At 51.0% G+C, this 22688-nt stretch overlaps 1 protein-coding gene across 13 annotated transcripts in view; it reads right to left on the bottom strand.

The window, feature by feature from the left end:
• The window catches only part of SPTAN1 (spectrin alpha, non-erythrocytic 1), a 61699-nt gene that overhangs the window by 15488 nt on the left and 23523 nt on the right, over positions 1-22688 (bottom strand). For 4 of the 13 annotated variants that reach the window (XM_078061856.1, XM_078061854.1, XM_078061858.1 and 1 more), the window contains exons 11-39: positions 22519-22656; positions 21943-22053; positions 21174-21251; positions 20879-21034; positions 20440-20644; positions 19741-19922; positions 19149-19392; positions 18837-18959; positions 18071-18288; positions 17135-17227; positions 16658-16792; positions 15454-15602; positions 14340-14399; positions 13036-13234; positions 11498-11599; positions 11089-11112; positions 10521-10556; positions 8762-8809; positions 7498-7589; positions 7078-7222; positions 6810-6991; positions 4846-4945; positions 4480-4677; positions 4234-4380; positions 3416-3519; positions 3149-3311; positions 2747-2761; positions 960-1091; positions 430-567 (exon numbers count right to left, since the gene is read on the bottom strand). In XM_078061856.1, coding sequence (XP_077917982.1) covers positions 430-567; positions 960-1091; positions 2747-2761; positions 3149-3311; positions 3416-3519; positions 4234-4380; positions 4480-4677; positions 4846-4945; positions 6810-6991; positions 7078-7222; positions 7498-7589; positions 8762-8809; positions 10521-10556; positions 11089-11112; positions 11498-11599; positions 13036-13234; positions 14340-14399; positions 15454-15602; positions 16658-16792; positions 17135-17227; positions 18071-18288; positions 18837-18959; positions 19149-19392; positions 19741-19922; positions 20440-20644; positions 20879-21034; positions 21174-21251; positions 21943-22053; positions 22519-22656 — 3717 coding nt within the window. The remainder of the gene's footprint in view (positions 1-429; positions 568-959; positions 1092-2746; positions 2762-3148; positions 3312-3415; positions 3520-4233; positions 4381-4479; positions 4678-4845; positions 4946-6809; positions 6992-7077; positions 7223-7497; positions 7590-8761; positions 8810-10520; positions 10557-11088; positions 11113-11497; positions 11600-13035; positions 13235-14339; positions 14400-15453; positions 15603-16657; positions 16793-17134; positions 17228-18070; positions 18289-18836; positions 18960-19148; positions 19393-19740; positions 19923-20439; positions 20645-20878; positions 21035-21173; positions 21252-21942; positions 22054-22518; positions 22657-22688) is intronic. The other 9 variants (XM_078061855.1, XM_078061860.1, XM_078061862.1 and 6 more) reach the window with 3 other exon arrangements.

The following is a 22688-nucleotide window of genomic DNA, read 5'->3' as shown; positions in this document are numbered from 1 at the left end:
ACGTATAAAAATAGAGCTACAGTACTGTTGATGGCAGTAAGCGCAGACTGGAGAGAAATACTAATAGTGCTCTCTAAAAATTTGTTTCTTTCTGCTTTCTGTACCCCTGAATTTCCTACTAATGCTGGCTTCCTGACTTAACTGCTAGTTTGGTTTCTATCTGGGCACAGACTTGTTAGAGCTGCCTGCCACACAGACCACATCATCACTTCCCGTCTGTGTTCTCTATGGAGGGGAGTGGGCCGCAGCCTAATTCCCATCTCTACGCTCTCTCTTCTTGAAACATTCATTCCCTCTGCTAATAGACCCCTTACAGCACAAGGCTCTGCGATAAAACCTGACTTTTTCACGGTTTAGGGCTTGTTGACTGTCCTGTTATCCCAACTGACCAGAAACCCTCCGCTGGTGGGAAGGAAAACCTGCCATTACCTCAGACAACCAGAAGTCAAAGTCCTTGATGCCGGTGTTAAAGTTCTGCTGTTTGTTGGCTTCTTTCAGTTTCTGGCTCTTTTCGGCTGACTTCTGCACCAGGAACTGCCACTGGTCAGCTAAGGCAGCCAGCCGCGCCTGGGGAAGAGAAGGGGGCCATCGGAGATGGTGAAATCCAGGAAGAGCCCCTCCTCCTAAAGCCGAGTGACTCGCGGGGAGAGACAGAAAGCCTCACAGGAGCCCTTCTCACCAACATTCCCCATCTGTCATGTAGGCAAAAGTCTTCTAATCTGTTTTTTTTTTAAGATCTCATTTAATTATTTGACAGAGAGAGCGAGCGCACAAGCAGGGAGGAAGGGCAGTGGGAGAGGGAGAAGCAAACTCCCCGCTAAGCAGGGAGCCCGATGCAGGGCTCGATCCCAGGACCCCGGGATCATGACCTGCGCTGAGGGCAGACGCTTCAGTGACTGAGCCAGCCAGGCTTACGTCCTTAAAGCTGTATTTCCAAGTCGTCACCACAAGGACCATACCTTGACAGCGTCCTCGCTGCCAGCACAGGCCCCACGCTCGATGAGGGAGTTGCCCGTGTCGATGACCCCGCGGATCCGGTCGGCGTTGGCGTGCAGTTCCGCTTCGAAGGCCTGGTGCTTCTGGTGCTTGCTCTAAAATTCCAGAAAGATGACCTTTCAAAACCAGGTCCTGTGGGTTCCCTCTTTGTAGGGATGAGGGATTCTCAGGATAAGTGAGTGGTAGGAAACTTAAAGAACTGGGGGCAAGTGTCAACATTTCTTAGAGAAGGCAGTCACGGGATCTGTGAAATCGTTTAGGGTTCAGGCTGTTGGGAGTTGGGCGGAAGGACCGGGCCGGGAGAAAGGAGATGGACCAGCTCAGGAGCAGGGGAATGGAGTCAATTCTTCAATTAGCTGTGAGCCATGTCCAAGAATTGCGTACTTTCTACCATTCTGCAGAAAATGCCAGCCGCCAAGTGCAGTGTTTAACCTACTTGGACATCAATTTCCATCCACGACCTTCTCCTCCATGGACAGAAGATCTAACAGGTAACACACACCTGGCTCGCTTGTCATACACACAAGGCCGTGATCATGGCAGCCGGCAGGCAGACCCTCCACCGACGGAGGCGCATCTACGGCTTCCTCAGACCTTGACTTGGCTGCTTCTCATTTAGTAGCTGTCATTCACCAAAACTCACAGATGCTGTCAAAATCCAAGCTTGACTACAGGTAGGAAATGATTTTTGCTAGGGAAAGAGAGGGCTGGGAGAGTGCCCGGCTCCTGACACTAGGGCGGAAGTGGATTTTAAGAATCCACAAAGAAACAGAAGGTACGGGAAACACTAGGAGAGACAGTGCAAGGACACAGCTGTGGCACAATTCTGGGTGAGAAAGGCAGGGTCTCGCAGGACATTATTTGGGGGAAAAAGAACTAAAAGGGAAAAAAAAAAACAAAACAGTTCGGGTGGGGAAGGATTCTGCACCAAATGTTTCATTTCAGGGGCAGCAACTGTCAGAGGACGGAGCCGCCCAGCTGGCGGAGCACGGCGCTCACATCGGGCGTCCCCCCTTCCGTGTTCCACTGCCCAAGTCTGAGCAGGGTCTCAAATACCCACCTATCCTGACCTAAGTCCAGTTCCCCGCTTCTGTTTCTTGCTCTGATCACTCTTTGGTTCAGCCCCACCTATTTTGTTTCTTCATCTCTTCCATCCATTTAAAGCACCATCTAAGCTACATTTTCACTAGAGAGTCCCCTTCGCTACCCCTTGAGTAGTAACGTCCCCCTTTTTCCTTAACCTCTCACCCGTCGTTCCTGCCAGATTTGGAAACAGACCATCTGCTTCTCTGGAGCAACTTAACTGTCCCTCTCCAGGGACCAGCACCTCTGGATGGCAGCCTGGGTGCGTCATCAGACTCTCATGCCACGCCAGACTCCTTGTCCTCGGCCACTGAGAACTGTGAGCACAAATCCACACTCCAGAAAAAGCTGATTATTTCATTTTTTAAAAGAAGTGCCTCTGAAAAGACAGCAGCTAACTACTGCCCCCAAATCAAACATCATCCAGAGCTTGCCTAAGTGACACATAAGGAGAAGGGAGGGGGCGCAGGGCCGCAGGCGAATTACGACAGAGAAAGCCACATCCCACAGGGACACTTGAATGGTGTGTGATGGGTCATTAGAAATGAGAAACACGGGTGAGGAGACACCAGCTGACCGCATGAGGCCACAACAAGGATCTATGCAGAGGAAACACAAACACTGGAGCGCATTTAACTAAAATTCTTTAAGAAAATTAGAAACTTACCAGCAGCTTGGAAAGCTACAAAAATAGATTAAAATAACAAGAGTTCAGTATACTGAGGTGAATGTACATATCAGCTCCTAAACAGCAGCTCATTCTGCTGTCATACTTCCCCTGGGAAGCTCAGCACGGGGGGAGAGCCGCTAGAGGGGACTCTACAGACTTTTCTAGCAGACACGGCTTCCACGGAGACAAGTGAGGAAAGCACTTTCTCACGTCGGATCATTTAGTGACATTTTTCCACAGGTTCAGCTTCTTAGAATAATTTTCGCTGGATTCAGCATGGACACAAGGAAGTGGTTCTCTAGGTAAAGCCCCTGCCCCCCTTAAAGATGCCTTCTTTCCCAAAACCTACCCCGTAACCGAGGTCGCCTCGGAGACGAGCAGCCCCTAGGCTCAGCTCACCTGGATGTTGGTGGGGTCCTTGTACGACTCATCGCTCGCAGTCTGTAATTTCTCACTGATCCAGGCCTCGATTTCATCCACGTCCCGGCTGAACTGCTGGAGGGTCTGTGATTCTCCCAGCTTCGACCTCTTCTCAATCATCTGGGCTTTCAGGCGTCGCCACCTGAGAAAGTGAAACGGAGCCTGAGCGAGAACCTCCCTGAGAACAAGAGCAGCCAGGGCTCCCGCACAGGGCCGTGAGCGCGCTCAGCACCACCCAGCACCCACCTGTCCAGAACCTCGTTGCGCCGGCTGCAGATGTCGCCCTTGGCATAGTGGCCGGCGGCGACGAGCTGGTCAGCAAAGGACTGCAGGGCCGCAATCTTCTCCTCCTGCCGGCAAACAAAGGCGTGAGGCCAAGGTGGGCGGAAGGGTCCAGCCCTGCCTGGACCGCAGGTCTTGTGAAGGGAGTGGTTATTCTGGGTGGCTGGGGACTAGCCGGTGGCGGGATCAGAATACACTGACACTTTAGAAGCGGGAGAGCAGAAGGCCAGAAGAAAGCTTGATTTCGACCATTAGGAGGGTAGAGTTTAACTCAAAAAGACTCCAGGTCACACTGGGGACAGGGGTTATGACACTAGGAGTTGTCACACACAAAATCAAGCTGATTGTGAAGAGTGTCAGATTTTCAACAAAATGGGTTATAAATCAAAGAGGTGTGCCCATCTTCCTGAGTTGTTCGTGTTCACACACTCTTTCCTTACCAACACGTTTGTGTTTCTGCTTTGATAATACATTTTTTCTGTGAGGCATCCTCGTTACTAAAACCTCAGAATTATCAGAATTTAGAAGTTTTAAAAAGCATTCACGTCCGTGTCATTTTTCCCAATCCGCACAGGTATTTGATGTGGGTGTGAAGGGGACCATTCTTCCTTCGTGTGGTCAACAGCACGTCTATTCACTTCAGGGAGCGGCCAAAGCTTGGTTAAGCATGTTAGGGATGAGTTTTTATTCTCATTGTTGAGACAGAAAAGAGAAGCAGCCCACAAATAGAGCCATCCACCTGGACAAATTTACATGGAGACCTGAAGGTAAAAAGCCCTTACCTGGACGTTGATGGCTTTGTCGAAGTCCTCGTGTTTTTTGATCAAAGCCTCCACGCTGTCCAGTGAGTCTCCTTTGTCCTCAGTATTCAAGAAGGCCTCCCGGGCAGCCATCCAGTTTTCAGCTTGCTCACAGTCCCGATGGAACAGCTAAAGAAAGGGAGGCAGGTGAGAAGATGGGGACACTGGCCACGAAACTGCCGGTCAGAAAGCCTGTGGCAAATGGGCAGCGATGTCCCGCACACGCACCTGCAGTTCGAGGCACTGATCCAACATCATCCTGCGCTGAGCCCAGGCCTTCTCCAGACCCGCGCGCTCCCGATCCAAAATATCTAGTTTCTCCTTGACCTCTGGGCTGGCGTAGTGCCCATGAGCCAGCAGCTGCTGCCCAAACTGCTCAAAGGCCTGGAAAGTGCCAGCCCTGGCATCGATTTCTGTCCGGTGCTCCTGCCAAGAGGAGGGACAGGGTTAGGTTAACTGGCACTAGATGCCCACTGTCGTGTCAACCACCGACTCGTGGCGAGGGTGCTGCTGGTGCTGGTGGGGGGGAGCCAAGGTCCTCCCAGCCCAGCAGCGCAACCCCCCTTCTGCTGCTCAGCAGGCGGATCTACCTACCTGGTGCCGCTCCAGCAAAGCTTCAGCTCCAGTGACATCCTTGGCTAGCTCGTCTGAGGAGACCAACCCTCGTATCCCATTGATCCAAGACATGAGGTCCCTGGCAACCAGACACAGAGGAACAGCTATGACATGACCTGGCAAGTAGGCTTTCTGCCCAGGAAAAGAGAACTACACAATTCTTGTCTCAGAAGATTATTTGGGGTCAACTAGTTACTCTACTAACTAGTTAATCTACTGAATGGTTAACTAGTTATAATCTACATCTCTGGGCAAAATATTTCAAAGCCCCTTGTTCATCCTATTGAAATGTTAAAAAAATTAAAAACGACAACAAAAAACCAAGCATTCCTCAGAAGACAATGAACTAAGTTTGTAACGAAGATCTTCTGACCCTAAAGAACAGTAGATGACTGGGTGGCTCAGTTGCTAAGCATCTGCCTTCGGCTCAGGTCGTGATCCCAGGGTCCTGGGATCGAGCCCCACATCTGGCTCCCTGCTCCGTGGGAAGCCTGCTTCTCCCTCTCCCACTCCCCCTGCTTGTGTTCCCTCTCTCTCTGTCTGTCAAATAAATAAAATCTTAAAAAAAAAAAAAAAAGTTTTAACACAAGCAATAACTGTGTTTAGGTTTTGCATAGTTTTGCATAGCTTCGGAGGAAACCACTTTTCCTTGAACTCGCAGCAGTCCTAGGCCTATGCATGCGCTGAACCTTGCTTCTTACTGAGGTCTGCATGTAAGGGCACAAAAATCACCGTGTAAAGTCACAGGTGCCATGCTTCCTTTGATAAAATACACCCAGAATAGGCAAATCCACAGAGACGGAATGCAGACTCGATGAGGAGAGGGGAAGGGGAGTGACTCCTCATGGGGCTCGGGGTGTGAAAAGTTCCCAAACTACAGAGCGCCGCTAGCTGGAGAACACTGCAAGCAAGTACACTAATTCCCAGTGAACTGCACACTTAAAGATATGTAACCGTTACGTTACTTGATCTTTACTTTAAAAAAAAAGAGGAAAACCAAAAAACCAAAAACCCCAACTGGGGCCTCCTACTAGAGGCCTGGGAAGGGGGAGAGCATCACCTGCCTAGTCCCATCCCCGAAGAGAAAATGCCTGCATAACACACACACGTACGTGCGTACCCATGTGTGCACACACGTGTGAAACCCTTGTTCGACAGCACAAAGGTGTGCCACAAAGAAACCCCTGTCCTGAATGCATGCCAGGGATCAAGTTCCAAATCATCCGCCGGTGGTGTGCTACGTAGCCTTAAAAAAGACTGAGGTCCCAGGTCATGGGACATTCAGGGCGACAACTGGCCCGGACTCTTCAAAACTGTCAATGTCGTGAAAGACGAGACACAGAGGGCGGAGGGGTAAGGAGACAAGGCTACCACAGCAACGGGAATTCTCAACTGGATCCTGGACCAAAAAACAAACCCGGACTAGTAAAGACACATTTGAGACAACTGGGAGAAATGGAACCGGGACTAGGTACAATACAGCTGTACTGGCCTCAGACGTGGGGGTGGAGAGCGGAAATGCAGGGCACATGGGAGGCACAGGCCCAAGTACTTAGAGGTGAAGGGCCACATGTCTGCCAAGGACAGACAGGTGGGTCAGCAACATGGAAGTGTGTGCTTAGAGGTAAAGCCAACTGGTGGCTACCGGCGAAGGGTGTCATGTGGATTCACTGTTTCGTCCTTTCTAGTTTTCTATAGCTGTGAAATTCTAACTAAAACAGGTTTGTGGAAGAGACTAAAATACATCTCTGGCAAGTGAGAGATACGTCTAAGGAAGAAACCGAATGCCATCTGGCGGGAAGTGGGGGAGATGGTGCGCACGTCGACAGGGAAGCAGAGACTTATTCTTGACTTGCTGGCATTAGGTAGCCGGAGGATTTTACATCGACCAGAGGTGACTTTCCCAACGAGAATGACCCCACGATGGCTTCTGGGCTTCGTACCGGAAATCACTGAGGAAGCGCTGCAGGTCGTGGGAGTCGCCCAGTTTGGCCTTGCGCTGGTCTGCGCGCTTCCCCAGGCTGCTCCACGCCTGGTCCAACTCCGTGCACTTCTCCTGTAGGTCCTCGGCTGACTCGGGGTGGGACTGGATCAGGCGCTCGGCTGTCTCCCCCAGAGAGTTGACCTACGGGAGCAAGGTGGCGAGACAGCAAGTTAAGGGGGGTGCGCTCTGCCCGGGGCCAAAATGTCCATAGCACTGCCACCTCTCACCTTGTCGCCAAGAGCTGCGAGATCCCTCTCAAAGCCCTCGTGCTTGCGCTGCAGGGCTTGGACACTGGCCAGATCGTGGCCGTAATTGTCTGTGTTGAGAGCCTGATTCTTCTCTTCAATCCACTCTTTGGTTTCATCAGCATCTCTACGGGGAGACACACAGGCGGTTAAGGACGGCTGGGCACAGCTGCCCTGAGTCCAGGACAAGCACGGCAAACGTGTCTAGCGGGCACTGTACGTCTGTCAGCGGCGAGCACCGAAAGCTCCAGGAAGCAGAAGAACACTCACTCGCTCTACGGAGCAATCTACCCCATTACACACACGGTCCCAGATGCGGGCGCCCAAGTATCAACCAGATCCGAGTCAGCACGTTTAAGGGCCGCCAAGGTCAACCCCCCCCAGCCCTGAGCTGCCCCGCACCTGTGGAACCTCTGCACTTCGTGGGCGCTGCCCAAGAGCTGGCTCCGCTCCTCGGCCAGCTGCTGTAGGGACCGCCAACGCTCGTTCAGCTCCTGCAGGACGACAGTGGTCAGCTCGGCCGCACCCCCTTCTATCGCGCCCATGCCAGACCGAGCAAGGGGCAAGGAACCAAAGCTGGCACTGAGCCTGCAAGGAAAGGCTGGAGCACAATTTCCTGTCTCCAGCCTTCCTAGCTGAATAAATTAGTATAGACATGACAGCAAAAGTCCAGAAGGTGAGGACCTAGCCATAGTTAACCACATCAGACGGCGTGAACGCTCCATGAATATCTGACCTGGAATCACCCCGAAAGCTGCAGAGACGTGCAGCCGACTTATCCTCACTCTCAACTCCTAGCCTGGTGCCTCCCATGGAGCAACTGTTTCATAAATAACTACTGTGTGTGGGGCATCTGCCTTCGGCTCAGGTCATGATCTCAGGGTTCTGGGGTTGGCCTGCCTCAGGCTGCCTGCTCAGTGGAGAGTCTGCTTCTCCCTCTCCCTCCCTTACTCACCCTCTCTCTTTCTCAAATAAATGGATAAAAATCTTTTTTTTAAGATTTTATTTATTTATTTGAGAGAGAGAATGAGAGACAGAGAGCACGAGAGGGAGGAGGATCAGAGGGAGAAGCAGACTCCCCGCCGAGCAGGGAGCCCGATGCAGGACTTGATCCCGGGACTCCAGGATCGTGACCTGAGCCGAAGGCAGTCGCCCAACCAACTGAGCCACCCAGGCGCCCTAAATGGATAAAAATCTTAAAATAAATAAATAAATAAATAACTACCGTGTGGATAAATCCCAGAGCCTACTACCCCTGAGCCCTGAGCACAGCTGCACCCCAGGCCACGGAAGGCCAAGCAGGGCCTTGTGCTTGAGGAGACAAAACACTGTGGGGACCAGAAAGAGGCCAAACCTCTCCTGCAAGGAGGCGAGAGAGGCATTCCCCGCCTTCTGGGCCCTACACTTCTTGCAGCTCCTGGCCCTACTAGAAGTGAAGGGAAGGCTAACTTTACCGCTAAGACCTGTGAGTTCTTGACCAGGAAAGGCAAGCTCGCCACCCTGCCACGGGAGAAGAGCGGACACTTTCCCCGGAAACCCTCGGGTCCAGGACAGTGACAAGTGCAACAGCTCGCGCGACTACTTAGCACGAGGGCTCGGCTACAGTCAGGAGAAGGAAAACAGTGAGGGAGACCGGGAGACGAGGGGGCTGGCCACAGTTTCTTACCTTGATAGAATTAAAGGTGGCCACGGTGTGAACCATCAGACGAGCAGACTATGTAGGGGAGGAAAGCAGAAGAGCAACACTAATCAAGTGTCTGCCAATTAAGAGACAATTCCGAGGAGCAAGTGCCGTTCATTAGGTCCCAATTATCAACCAGAATTATCTTAAGGGGACACGGTCAAAATTTTGAGCAGAGCCACAAATAAAGGATTAACAGTGGAAGGGCACAAAGCACCCAAGTGCACAATTTAATTAAGGTCACTGGATGAAGAGTCAAGAGAGTGGTGACAACCACAATTAAAGCAGCGGGCTGTGGGGGGCGGCCAGCTGGCTCCATTGGTAGAGCATGTGACTCTTGATTTCGGGGTCGTGAGTTCGAGCCCCACATTGAGTGTAGTGATTGCTTAAAAATAAAATCTTAAACACACACACAAAAACCCCCAGCTGGCTGACAGAAAACAGAGCTCAAAAACTTCAGTGTCTTCTTGTTCATACTACAGAACAGTCCAGAAAACACCCAATTTAACAAATGCTGGCAACTGAGACTGTTTGAATAAATATACCAAGAACTTCGTATCTCTCCTTGGCTCCTGGGCTGCTCTTCTTTTTAACAGTGTCCCCCCTGAACTAAGGGCAACAGCCTTACCAGATTGGGGGGAAAAAAAACCAACACAAAGACCAGTGAATCAGCTTTCTTCTCATCAAGGTACAAATCAGACGTTCCTTGGGATCGCAGAGCCCACCCAGTTTTACGTGAAAGAAACCCCACATTACAATGCCCATAATCTTCAAATATGTTAAGAAAATCGGGCCAAGCTGGGATGCGGGGAAGTCGGGCTCATCGGTGCTCCTGTGACAGGCCCAGGTGACACTTTCAACCAGTGTAGGTGTGTACAGGGCTCAAAAAGTAGACACCTTTGTCTCCAACCCATTTCAGAAATAAAAAAACAAAAAAACAAAACCCTGTATTTTTTTCTTTATTTAGTGGTACTGGTATTTATAAAGCTACCTGAAATATGCTTCTGAAAACATACTTGTTACCAGAAAAATCCTGCCAGGAGGTTAGACAGGTAAGGATGTTGCCCTCACGCCACCAATGATCATATATTACTTGTAAGAACAATTCAGATTGAGAACAAGGGAGAAAGCTGAATCAAAGGGAAAAGGCATACTCCCCCCAATGTGAAGCCTCTTTAATGAGGAGAATCATCCGGGCCAGGAGGGGTGAGGAGGCCAGAAGCAACGGACCCTAGCCAAGCACCCTCCCTGTGTCTGTTCGGAATAGTGTCTGTTGTAGTAGGTACATCTCTTTTTGTTCCTCCTCCTGCATCTCTCTGCAGGATCTGGTGTCTTTGAAGAAGCATTTCTTAGGCCACCGGGGAAAGTGGCTAGGCAGAGGTCATTTTCTTCTCCCGGTCCTGTCCTTCGGGACTGCAATCCCATGGGTGCGACCACACCTAACAATGCAGGCCACCTGTGCAAGCTTTATTCTGGAAGCACCGTGGGTATTAAATGCCAACTAACCCAACTCGTTCTGAGCACTTGCAGGGAAACACCTTGCTTCTCTATGTTAAGGATTGCATTTTAAGACACGACAGAGTCAAAGGATAGAATGCCAGGGTCAAAAAGAAACCAGCCCAAACAACTCCAGAAATGACCAGACTCCAAACAAACCCGAATCCTCAGAAACACCAGAAAAACACATAAAATATGTCTATTCCTGAAAACCTTTGGAAATAATAATTGGCAAAGGAATTCCTACCTTCCACGGGGATGCAGTCTTGGAATCCGTTTCATCCTGTTCAGAGGAGGAGGCAGAGTTTACGCAGCCATGCGGTGCAAAACAACGTAGCCCCCACCCTCTCCCATCCATGGTGGGGGGTCCCCAGAGCCATCAGCCAGACTGGCGTTTCCCTGAGATCTACAACTGATTGCTGGCTCAGAGCACACAAGGCTGCTTGAGGGAAGTGAAGCCAACAAACAGGAGAGGGAAATTCTAGTTTTTTATGGAGTGGACCAAAATGAAAAGAATTGGGAAATTTAGTAAGAAAACCACCAACTTGTGTCTCTGTCCTACTCATAAGATTCTTGGAAGAAGGATAACAAACGCAAACAATTGCTGTGGAAAAAGTTTTAGAAAACTGAAGAGAGAACATTTTTTTTCTTTTTTTGTCTTCTGGAGAATGGCAAATCCAAACCTATTTCTGCTATTATTTCTTTTCCACAGATTTTTGCCAACAAAGGGCATCTCTGAGGTTTGGGGACAGAAATCCTTACGAGGCTCGTGACTTTATATTCTTCCCATGACCTACTCCTCCTCACGGACTCACCTTGGGCATCATGCCATACACCTCCTACAAGGAGAGAGGGAAACGAGTTTCATTATTAGAGCAAACACACAGCTCTCTGGGACACTCGTTACTGTCAAACCCGGACACGGGGACAAAATTACAAAAGAGACGAATTGGCCGGAAGAACTTCTTAAAAGTCTAACAGACGCAGTGTTTCTATGTAAAACCTTTTACTTATTTAAGAAATGGGTGCGTTTAACTACTAATTAAGGACCATGTAAACAGTAAACAACTTCCACAATAGGAAATGGGCACATGGAGAAGACAGGAGGTAAATGGAATGGGGACGGAGAGCACCTGACCACACCCTGGCCCCCCCGCGCTCGGGACACCGTGTGGGGCTCAGAAGGACGCAGGAAGGAGCCCGGCTGCTTCCTGCCGGACTTGCCTGCTGCACGGCCTGCACCTCGTCGGCCATCAGACCCTCAGACTCCAGGTCTTCAGCCACCTTGTTGATGTCCTTCAGCCGTGACTCGTTGGCCTTCAGATCCTTTAAAGCAAAAGCCATAACTACTAAGACTCTGAGAGTAAATCGGAGGAGGCGGCGGGCAAAAGAGGTTCACAAACGATGGTCTGAACCTATTCATTTCTGTTCACTAGGCATCCTATGAACTAGTTTTTCTGTTCCACGGCAGTCACCCCCATCAGGAAATCCTGACCGTGGCTATCAAGGAAGCAAGGAGATAACAGGCACTGTCTGACAACAGTCTGTCTCAAATTCACTTAATTAACCGTGGTTCATAAACCATTATTCTATCGGGATGGAAATTTGCTTTCATCTTTCTTTGCAGGAATGTGTTTTCAAAATGTGCTGAAATTCTAATGCCAGCCCCTGTGGGAAAATAGCCCCTCACCCACATTAACTGGTTATAAAACTCTTAAAAGTGGAAACGATAAACAAGATGTGGTTTGGGGCGCCTGGGTGGCTCAGTCGTTAAGCGTCTGCCTTCGGCTCAGGTCATGATCCCAGGGTCCTGGGATCGAGCCCTGCATCGGGCTCCCTGCTCCGCGGGAAGCCTGCTTCTCCCTCTCCCACTCCCCCTGCTTGTGTTCCTGCTCTCGCTGTGTCTCTGTCAAATAAATAAAATCTTTAAAAAAAACAACAACAACAAAAAAACAAGATGTGGTTTATGCACGCAATGGAATTCTATTCAGCCATAAAAAGTTGTGGAGTCCTGAAACCCACGAGGACAAGAATGAACTGGGAAAAACATTATGCTCCGTGAAAGCAGTCAGTGGTAAAAAGCCACATAATACGGGATTCCATTTGTAAGAAATGTCCAAAATATGTCAATCTGGGGACAAAAAGCTGACTGAGTGCTGCCAAGGGCCGGGGGTCCCAGGGAAGGACGCTCTAGTGGGTATGCAGCTTCCTTGTGACGTGGGAAATGTTTCAGGAACCAGAGAGGTCAGTGGTTGTGAGTGCCGTGCTGTGCTAAATGCTTCCGAACCGCACGCGTTAAAACGCTTAACTGTATATTATGTCAATTTTAACCCAATTAAAAAAAATACTTTAACACATTTTTGTATTTTAAGTTAGAAAGTTCTTAAAACAAAGGGCGCCTGGGTGGCTCAGTTGTTAAGCGTCTGCCTTCGGCTCAGGTCATGATCCCAGGGTCCTGGGATCTCCCTCTCCCACTCCCCCTGCTTGTGTTCCCTCCCTCACTGTGTCTCTCTCTGTCAAATAAATAAAATCTTCAAAAAAAAAAAAAAAAGTTCTTAAAACAAGAAAACTGCCTGTATTTCCTTGAAGCTAAACTGGTAAAAAAAAAAAAAAAAAAAAGTTCCAATTCACACCATTGAGAAATGGCTCCTCAGCGGGTGGAACCCAATCTGTACCGTGTTTGTTCTAGTAAACTACAGTCACGAGTCCAGAGATCCAAGTCTTTGAGCCACTTTTCAGCTCAGACGCAAGACCTCTCATACCTTCTGGAAGTCATCGAACTTCTTCTGCAGCACCTCGACCTGCTCCAGGTCGGCGCCCACCTCCTCGCTGGTCAGGGCCGCCTCCTTCTCATTGATCCACTGCTGCAGCTCGTTCGCCTCACGGAACAACATGAACCGCTTACAGCTCTTCTCCAACATGCCCTTGCGCTTCTCGCCCAGCTCCAGCAAAGAGTGGTACCTGAGGTAATTGAAGAGGGTGACAAGAGGGGACGGGCAGGCATTTAGCTTCCTACAGAAGCTAACCTAAGGGCAAACCACCGGTGTCTCTGAGATGTGCGTCCAAGGCCATGAGTGTGTCATGATGGTGCCCAGGTGACAAGGTGTCAGAACACAGATGAAGAGGACGCTCCTACGGGCCCGCTCTACGGCCTCGGGGATAAGTACACACTTGCTGTTCGCCACTGGGTGGCTCGGACAGCCGGGCACACTCATCCCCGGGCCCATTTTGCACTCAGAACATCACAACCACAAATGACTGGAACCAAGCGTCTAGCACAGGAACACGGGGTTCATGCGAGCACAGCTGAGACGAGATGAGTGCGCTGAGCACAATGCAGACAGAGGTCCTGCTCCGCTCTCGTAACTCCCTGACTGCCCCGGGCGGTACGGAAAGGCATGCCCATCTTACAACCTCGTACAGGGCGTTAGCCTCTCTGAAGGGTAGGGGAGTGATACACTGACTTCTCAGAAAGTTTTAGCAACTTCAGAAGGAAAATCAGGTCGAATACGGAATATATGCACCACTTCAGTAGTTGGAAGATTTTTTAAGAAGATTCAAAGAATATTCATGCTCTTACGAGCTAAAATACAAAAGACTGAACTACTTATACGATCTTTGGGGATGTGAACATGATAAACTTAATAAAACTAAGTTAAAGACTAAAGAAAATCCACCATCACCATCAAATCTAAGCTTCTCAGAGTGAGATAAAAAAAAAGCAACGAGGTACCAAGACTCAAAGCACTTGGAGGAATTTCGTTTCCTTCCTACTGAGGAACACTACGTACCCGGCCTTCAGGTTCGCTGCCGAGAGTGGCTGGCCCACCACCAAAGCCAACAGAGGGGGGACCAACAACACTCTGAACACACAGTTGCACATAGAAGCGACCCAGGAGACAAGCGGCCGACTGACACGGTGCCACCGAAACCTCTTCCCTGGTGAAGCTGCCGCATGGCGGCACAGTCCCCCCCACCTCGTCTTTCTGGATGAACAAGTGCCTTGCAGAGAAGCGGCAGAGGGAGAACGGACACGGGCGCTCGGCAAGGCCGCCCGCCTACTCACAGTTCCTCCACCTGTTTCATACGCAGAGACACACTGCCGGCCTCCTTAGTTACGCGCGTCCTGCACGGGGGCACAGCAAAAGCACGCACAGATTAGTGGGATTAATCCACAGGAAAGGAGAGCGGCAGCTCCGACGGGCGCCAGGAGGCTGGATGCTTCAAGTGGGGCAACTGAGGAGCCATTCAAAAGCTCTCAGAAGCAGGCCAGGCCACGAAGGAAATCAGTAAAGAAATAGCCGGGAAAGTAAATTAGGGGGGTTAGTTTGCCTTCCTTTTCATGAACAGTCTGCCACGTTTAAGGTTGACCATTTTCCTTGTACTGGCAACACGGGGAACTTCGCAGAGCAAGGCGAGGGGAGGGAAGGGCTGCCCCGAGATAGGGACCAGCCTGAGAGCGAATATGCTCCACCAGTCACGTCTCAGGCCGGCGGCTTTGCTCCCACAGTTACGACCCTGGTCCAAACCACTCTCCTGCCTCAGCAGGAACGGAAAAGGTCTGGATGTGGACAAATACCTGATCTTTTCAGGGATCTCAGAGTCACAAAAGTTCTATTATAATAAAGTCTAGTGAGAACATATCTTCTGGATATCTTTCAAGTGTCCAAAACTTTTGAGCTCATTAGCAGAGCAAGACACCCTGCAGGAGGGACACAGGTCGATATGGGAGCTTAGGTAGAGGACAGAGAACAGAGCCATTTCATGAAAAACCACCTCTGTCTCAGAGCAGAAAGCAGGAGAGAACCACTCTCCCAATAGCCTTTTAAAAGGGGCAGAGCTGTAGGCGTGTGGGACCTCTAACTATCAACTCCAGAGCATCTCCCCAACTGAAGGACAAAGGTTCAGAGGGTGATGTTTAGAAAATGCTGTTGAGGAAAAGAAACTCACTTTAGGGGAAGAAACAAAATAAGGAAAATAAAGGTATCAGTCAAGGGTTTTAGGTCCAAAGGGGTTAAAAGGGACTTGCGCAAAGTGGGAAGAGGGTGTCCTGAGTGCACACGGGCACAGGAACAGTCGCTCCGAAGCCTTGGGACACTGCCTCAACCGTGGCCTACATGGGATGGAAAGTAAGCCCCGAGGGACACCTGGACCCTTGTGGTCGCCAGTATGGCCCTTACTGGTGGTCAATCTGCTCCTGCCGCACGGCGATGCTGCCCTGCTCCTCCAGGAGATTCTCGCGGGAGGCCGACTGGGCGGGGTCCAGCTTCTTCACGTACGCGGCTGGCACGAAGCCCTGCCGGTCGTTCACTTCCACCTTCCACCAGTCCTAAGGAGACACGCGGACAACTGAAAGCACCAATTCCCCAGGAAGGGAGAAAGCCAGGAGGCCTGTGCACGCACACACATGCACACACGCACACAAGGATCCCGTGACAGTGTCAAAGTCACTTTGTTCAAGGACTGTCCCCTGCCAAGCATGGAGAGCGGCACGAGAAAGCCGCAACGACACCCAACATGAGGGCAGCCCTCTCTTCGTCACACTCCACAGCTTCACTAATAGTGTGACTAGCCACACGTGGCTGCATAAATTTAAATAAATTAGATCAAATTAAGTTTAAATACTCAGTTATAACCAGTCACATTTCCATGCTTAATCATCACTGTGGTAAGAGCTACTGCAGAGCCAGCACACAGAAAATGTCCACCGTCACAGAAAGTTCCACAGGACAATGCTGTTGAGTAAACCAGAATGAGACCGGAAGACGGCTGGGAGTCAACAGAAAATACAAATCACAGGTTTTCTCAAATGCTCATGATTAGGGTAAACCGGGGGTGTAAGAATAAGGGTCTTTAACGATGGCTGTGAACATTTCTCCAGCCTCAACTAGTATCTTTTGTGATTTATCGGACGCGTGGGGTACCATGCGCCTCACTTCAAAGTCACTGTCAAACCAGCATATGTCAAGGAAGGAAGCTGTTGACCTGGGAAGCATTTAATTTCGAGAGCCTAGGGGTGACGTCGCAGCTGTTGTCAACTATCTGCCGTAGTCCCGCGGTCTAGGTTAAGAACCAACAGCTGCAAGTTCCAGAAAAACAAACTTTGGTCTGAAGAGAAGGACTTTCACCCAGAGGTGTATAATCAGGAAGAGAAGCTACCTCGAGAGTGTGAGCCAGCTCACTGCTTCCAGGTGTCTGGGAAGATGGACGGATTACCCTCTTGATCTTCCACGAGATGGACCCGTATCAAGGGGGAGACTGGGCAACTCTGGTCTCTCCTCAAATTCTAACCCAGCTTCATTGCAGACACAACGACCCACAGACACCCCACCGAGCAAAACTGGTGGTGCTGACAGAGACATACGACCCCTTCCGACGCCTTGCCTTGTTGGTGCTGTTGAGTAAGGTGAGAATATCCCCTTTCTTCATGGTGACCTCTCGAGGACTCTTCTCCTGATAGTCGTAGAGAGCCAAGACCAGCTCCTTCCCAGTCTCATCATCCATGGGGGCCACTTGTTGCTAAAAATCCCAAGGAAGGGTAAACCCAGTTAAAGGATGTCCATGGTGTGTCACCTGGGCACACAACAGACTCCAATTTCAACTCCAATTGTATCAAACACGTATTTATGAGAGTTCTCTTCTGAAGCTACCAGTAAATTCTGATTCCAGAACTTTAGCTGTTCTGAATCTTAAGGAAAAAAAAAAATCTCATTTTAAACCGTTTATACATTTTTGTGTCACAGGACGTCGCAGTGAGGCCACCAGAAAGTTGCCTACACCCGTCACACCTGCTGGAAGTGGCCGGGCCCTGCAGCTTCCTGAGCCCTCGCTGCACAACGGCTCAACAAAAGCCCAGCTCACCCGGCACGACTGAGCCTGGTCCCGCAGGGCCTGGATGCTGCTGCCATAGGCGCTGAGATCCGACATCAAAGCTTCGTGTTTCTTCAGTAGAGCCTGAAACCAAAATCACACACGGTGACCCCAGCGCAAGGAACTGGGGCACCCCGGCCACGCTGCCTCACCGACCCGCTGCCCTCCCAAGATGTGCTCAGTTACACGCTGATTTGATCACCTCCCGCTCGCTCCACACTCTCTCCCCATTTCTAACGAACATCAAATTTGGAGGACGTATTCTTTGTGATTCATAATACTGTCTTTTCTCCCTGCCCGTACGTGCCTACGCGGGGCTGGAAACAGACACGGAGCCACAAGGCATAGTACCGCACACGTGGTGAATCCCCCGCCTGTCGTAAGAAATCAACATCACCAGCCAAGCAAAGCCCTCCCCGTGGCTGCTACTCTCCTCGCCGCACGTGGGGCCTTCACCACCACCCTCCACCACCGCTGCCCAAGCTTTTCAGTTCTCCCCTCCCCGTCCTCTGGTAGAATCCTGTATGCCGCCTGTCAGCACTCAACTGCTCTGGTTTTTGTGCAGACTGGCAAGCTAAGAGTCAGTACAAGGGTTACATCTAGCCCGTCATGAATAAAATGTCAGGAGTTTCACTCAAAAACACCAATTACTGGCAAAACACGGGATCATGGACATGTGTGCACACGCATGTGGAGAGAACGGATGGGTAAGAATGGCAAAACGCTCGTGGTAGAAGGCAGTCTCATCCCTCCTTCTGGCACGACTGTTTCCACCGCGGAAAGTAAGTAACAGCTTCTAAAGCACCGAGAGACCGACAACTCGGAGGCCGCAGCTGCTGCACACGGGCACCTTCGCAGCGGGGCCCCAGCCTGAGCCCCAGCCTGAGCCCCGGCCTGAGCCCCGGCAGGCTCCCCACGCTCGCTCACCTCCGCGGAGTCCTCGTCCTTCCCGTAGTCGGTGCTGCCCACGATGGGCTCCTTCTCCCGCATCCAGGACTCGGCCTCGTTGGCGTCGGCGAAGTACTGCTGGGCCTGCAGGGAGTCTTCCAGGTCCTGCCGCCGCTGGGAGGCCTTGGACTTGAGTGACTCCCACTTCTGGTTCAGTTCGCTGAGCTTGGTCTTCACATCCTCTGCAGCAAAGTGGCCTGGAAGGTGGGCGAGGGAAGGGAGGACAATGTAAAGGAGGCTGCCACATCGCCAGACAGATAGGTCTTCTAGGTATCCACAACACCTCTGGTATGCATGTGAGCCAGGCCCCTATGAATCCCCGGTTTTAGGAGAGACTCGGGTCCCAACCTTTTAAGTGATCGGCTCAATTTTTGCCTCCTCGAGCCATCTCTATCTGGACCCTACGAAGCACCGGAGATTGGACCATAAAGACATGCTAAAAGCTTAACAGCGCCACCCCTACTCCTTGCTCACTGACACACGCGCCAGGCTGTTCCACACTCTGTCCCCTACTTGATCTCACTCGACCCTCACAACTACGTCAGGAGGAGGTGTTATTACCTGCATCTCACAGGTAAGATGTTCAGATCGAGAGGGTAGGGTCTAGTCAAGATCACACAGGGAGAAGAGAATGGGGAAGGTACTCAATCCCACAGCCCAATCTGACTCAAGTCCACGTACTTAAGCAAAGAAAGGACGTAGGAAGAGCAAGAGCAGAGCCACTCCCTGGATGGTAACCACTCACCTTCCTCCACCATGGCGTTCCCCTTCTGTGTAACAGCTCTGATGCGCGGCTCATGCCCAGCAATTTCTGCTTGGAGGGCTTGGTGCTTCTTTAGCAGATTCTGGACTCCAATCAAATCTTTGCCTGAAAGCAGAAACCGCTCCCTGGTCATCCAAGCCATCAAGAGAAAAGTCAGCCCTGTCATTCTTAAGATTCCACCGGGGTTCCAGTTTAACTGAAACGACCTTTCTTGTTCTGACACGCACCTCCCTTACGCTATAAGGGTAGAGCCCCTTCTCAGACGTGATTCTTATCTGACGGAAGCAGACTGACCTCTGTTGGTGGATGCAGCGATGGGCTCTTTCTCCCGAATCCATGTCTCCTCATCCTCGACATCACGGAAGAGCTGCTGCAAACGTAGAGAATCAGCCAGCTTCTGCTTCCGGGCAATCATGGGTTCCCTGAGAGCCTCATAGCGAGCCACGAGGGCTTCCTGTTTCTTCCTGATGTTTTCCGCGTCAAAATGGCCAGCATCCTGGAACTGGCGGGCCTGAATGGTGATGCCATCAATCCGATCCTGGAGATGGGAGAGGACGGAGGCTTGAGAGCGTGGACCAGCATCGGCAACTAGGTTCTAGACTGATCCTACTTCAAGAGTGGTTTGATCATATACAAAGAAAAAGTAACACAATTGTCTTCCCAGCCCGGAGAGTATTTTTCTGCCATCTCTTTCCCTCACTGTGGGCTTCCAGAAAGCTCTGAGGAAGGAGTTTAGTTGGAGAAGAATAGGGAACACATAAGGCTACCTAAGAAAATCAACACCTTTTATCCTTCCAAAAACAAGTGTGGTCTGGACGTCACTTGCCGTTCTTCACTCCTGTTTCCACACCACTGACCGGGCAACAGCCCCCAAGTCACACTCTACCTGGTGAGCAGCCACATCCGCCTCCAGCAGGGCATGCTTCTTCTGGAGGTTCTGGACATTGGTAAGATCTTTGCCATAATCGTCCGAAGCCAGGTGACCTTCCACTTCATACAGCCACAGCTCAATATCCTCAACATTGCGGTTGAACTGCTGCTGCTGGTTCGCCTCGCGAAGCTTTATCCCTGGTCAAAGGAGCAGGTCTGATTATCTATCTGTTAACACTACCTTTCTGCCAATACCGCTCCTGAACAATGGCCTCTTAGTGAAGGACTAGGGGTCAGGAGTGTAGTTACTGCTTCACCTCCTTCACAAAGGTAAAGAAGACAAATGCTGACTTGGAAGTTCTGTAAAAAGCATTCTGACCCCCCTGAGAGAAGAACGTCTGAGATTTACTGAATGCCCTTGGCTCTCCACTGAGCTTTGATTTTCAGTGATGGGGCCCAGTTCAGTCACGGCCGGTTGACCGAATCACCCCCTTGTGACGCAGGCTCCCCCACTGACCAGCAATGTCAACCACATCTGCCACATCAGCAAAGCATTGACAGTGCAAGGGAGGTAACTCCTACGGGGGATGAGCCTGCGCGCCCCAGGTCTGCGGGCCCACCTTACCTGGGTGGTTTATGTTCCTACACTTAATGAGGAAGGGACATGGAATCCCGCAGCATTCCTCTCACAACCCAGGGAGACACCTTCTCTTACCTTTCAGTTCAGTGGCTTCCAGCAACTTCTTCCATAAACTGATGACCTCATTCATGCGAGCTGCTACCTCATCTTTGGCATAGTGGTTGACATCAATCAGCTTTTGCCCCGCTTTCTCCAGGGCGTCGATGCGGCTCTGGTTGGCCGAGAGCTCAGCCTCAAAAGCCTGATGCTTCTGTACTTTTCCTTGTAGGTTGGATGGGTCCTGCCAATAAAAGGAAGAAGGGGGTTCTACCTTGCACCTGAGTACGGTCAAACTACCCTACTACGTTACCTTCGTACTTCTCTTTATGGGCAGGGGGTGGGGGTAGAAAACAGCCTACATTAAATAGTGCAGTTTTTGGAATTCCCTATTTCTTTCTTTAGCTACAATTTATCTGTGGGAAGTGCCTTTAGCTTCCCATCCAAACGCTACATGGCAACGCCGGCAGGACGTTACTTTATAAGCTTCATCTGTGGCAGTTTTCATCTTCTCATTGACCCAGCTCTTGAGCTCATCGGAGTCGCGGAAAAACTGCTGCAGGTGGAAAGAGTCCGCCAGCTGGGCCCGGCGACACATGGCTCTCTCATGAAGGGCGTTGCGGCGGCTCAGCAGCTGAAAGACAAGGAGCCGCGTAAATCTCTGGTTCCTACTCCCCAGGGATTTCTGGCTCAAGAGGCTACGTGGCAACACGCGTCTCAGAAGGGAGAGCCGGGGGTCGAAGGGAAGGCACGTGGAGAAGCCAGGAACGCACCGCGTCTCGGCGGGTGGCCACGTCGTCCATGGCGTAGTGGTTGTTCTGAATCAGCTTGGTTGCAAACTCATCCAGTGCCTACGAGGGAAGAATCAGGGTTGTTCACCCGTAGGCACACGGTTGCGCAGCGTGGCCTCCAGAGCGAAGTAATTCCTGACAGGTCACAAAACACTCTAAACCGTAACACAGGTCAACGTTTCTCCCTCACTTTTGAGTGTTTGCTTGGCGTTGTTAGTCAGAGACAACACTGTTACGCTAGCTCCTTCAGGACGGGAGACGTTTGCTATAGCTGACGTCACGACACATCTGACAGGGTCAGACAGGGTCGCCAACAGGTTAGCAGCCTTCCAGTTCTTGCCTCTAACAACTGTTTTCAAGGGGAAAAATACCTCTCCCATGAGCTCTAGCTACTTTTACTTTTTATTTTTTGAAGATTTTAAGTAATCTCTACACCCAACGTGGGACTCAAACTTACGACCCCGAGATCAAGAGTCACAAAGTCCACCGACTGAGCCAGCCAGGCGCCCCGAACTCTACTTTCAGTGGAAGGGAAATGTCAGCGTGGAGGGTGACATCAGGAGAAGATCTCATCCCGTGAGCTATGGCAGGCCTCCCCCGAGGCCGTGCTCCGCCACCACCATGAGATCTGAAGCCCCCACAGGGTTGCCCCTCACGCAGATCCTCTATCATGTCTGCTCGGAAACCCTCAAGAAGAATGGACTCCGGGCTGAATCTAAGGATCACCCAAAGGTACAAGAAAGGGTCCTACTGTAATTTTTTCCTCCTGGGCGCTAAGGGATTTCTCAAAGTCCTCGTGCTTCTTGAGGAGCGCCTCCACACTATCCAAGGAGTCTCCCAAGTCTTCGTTCAGCAGGAAGGCCTTGAGAAAGAAAACAAAAGTGCTCAGAGGGATGCCCTTTCACCCCTTAAGGCTTTTGGCAAGCAAAGGATATGGTGGCCAAAACATGAAAAGGAAAGAGATTCTACAGCTATTAAACTTCTAAGATCTCTTCCAGAAAGCCTAACATCCTTTAGATTCACTTAACACTAATCTAAGAATAGGGTGAAGTGCTAAGTTCCAGACCAAAAACACCCAAAACGCCTCTAGAGTAAGAAGCAATCCCACACCAGCACACTCCTCTCTAAGCCCGGGGCCTGTCCCAAGGGCCTCCAATCCCAGTGGCGGGAAGAAAGTTGGCAGAGCCGCCAGGAGCCACTCGGCGAGCCCTCTTCACCCGATTCACAACCACAATTTCCTGGTAATTTCCTGCCTGAAATAAGCCAGCCAGCTGAACAGCAGACGAGAGAGAAAGGAAGCCGTGGCAGGCGGGCGGGCGGGCGGTACCTCCTGCTTGCTCATCCAGTTGTCCACCTGCTCGGTGTCGCGGTAGAAGAGCTGCAGGTCCATGCATTGCTCGTACTGCTGCCGCCGCAGCTCCCACAGCTCCAGCAGGGCGGCCCGCTCCTCGGCCAGGATGCTCAGCTGGGTGGGGGACACGGGGGCAGTGGACGCAG

Source organism: Halichoerus grypus, chromosome 14 (genome assembly GCF_964656455.1).
Source record: "Halichoerus grypus chromosome 14, mHalGry1.hap1.1, whole genome shotgun sequence".
NCBI lineage: Eukaryota > Metazoa > Chordata > Mammalia > Carnivora > Phocidae > Halichoerus > Halichoerus grypus.
This window is presented reverse-complemented; position numbering and strand designations above follow the sequence as displayed.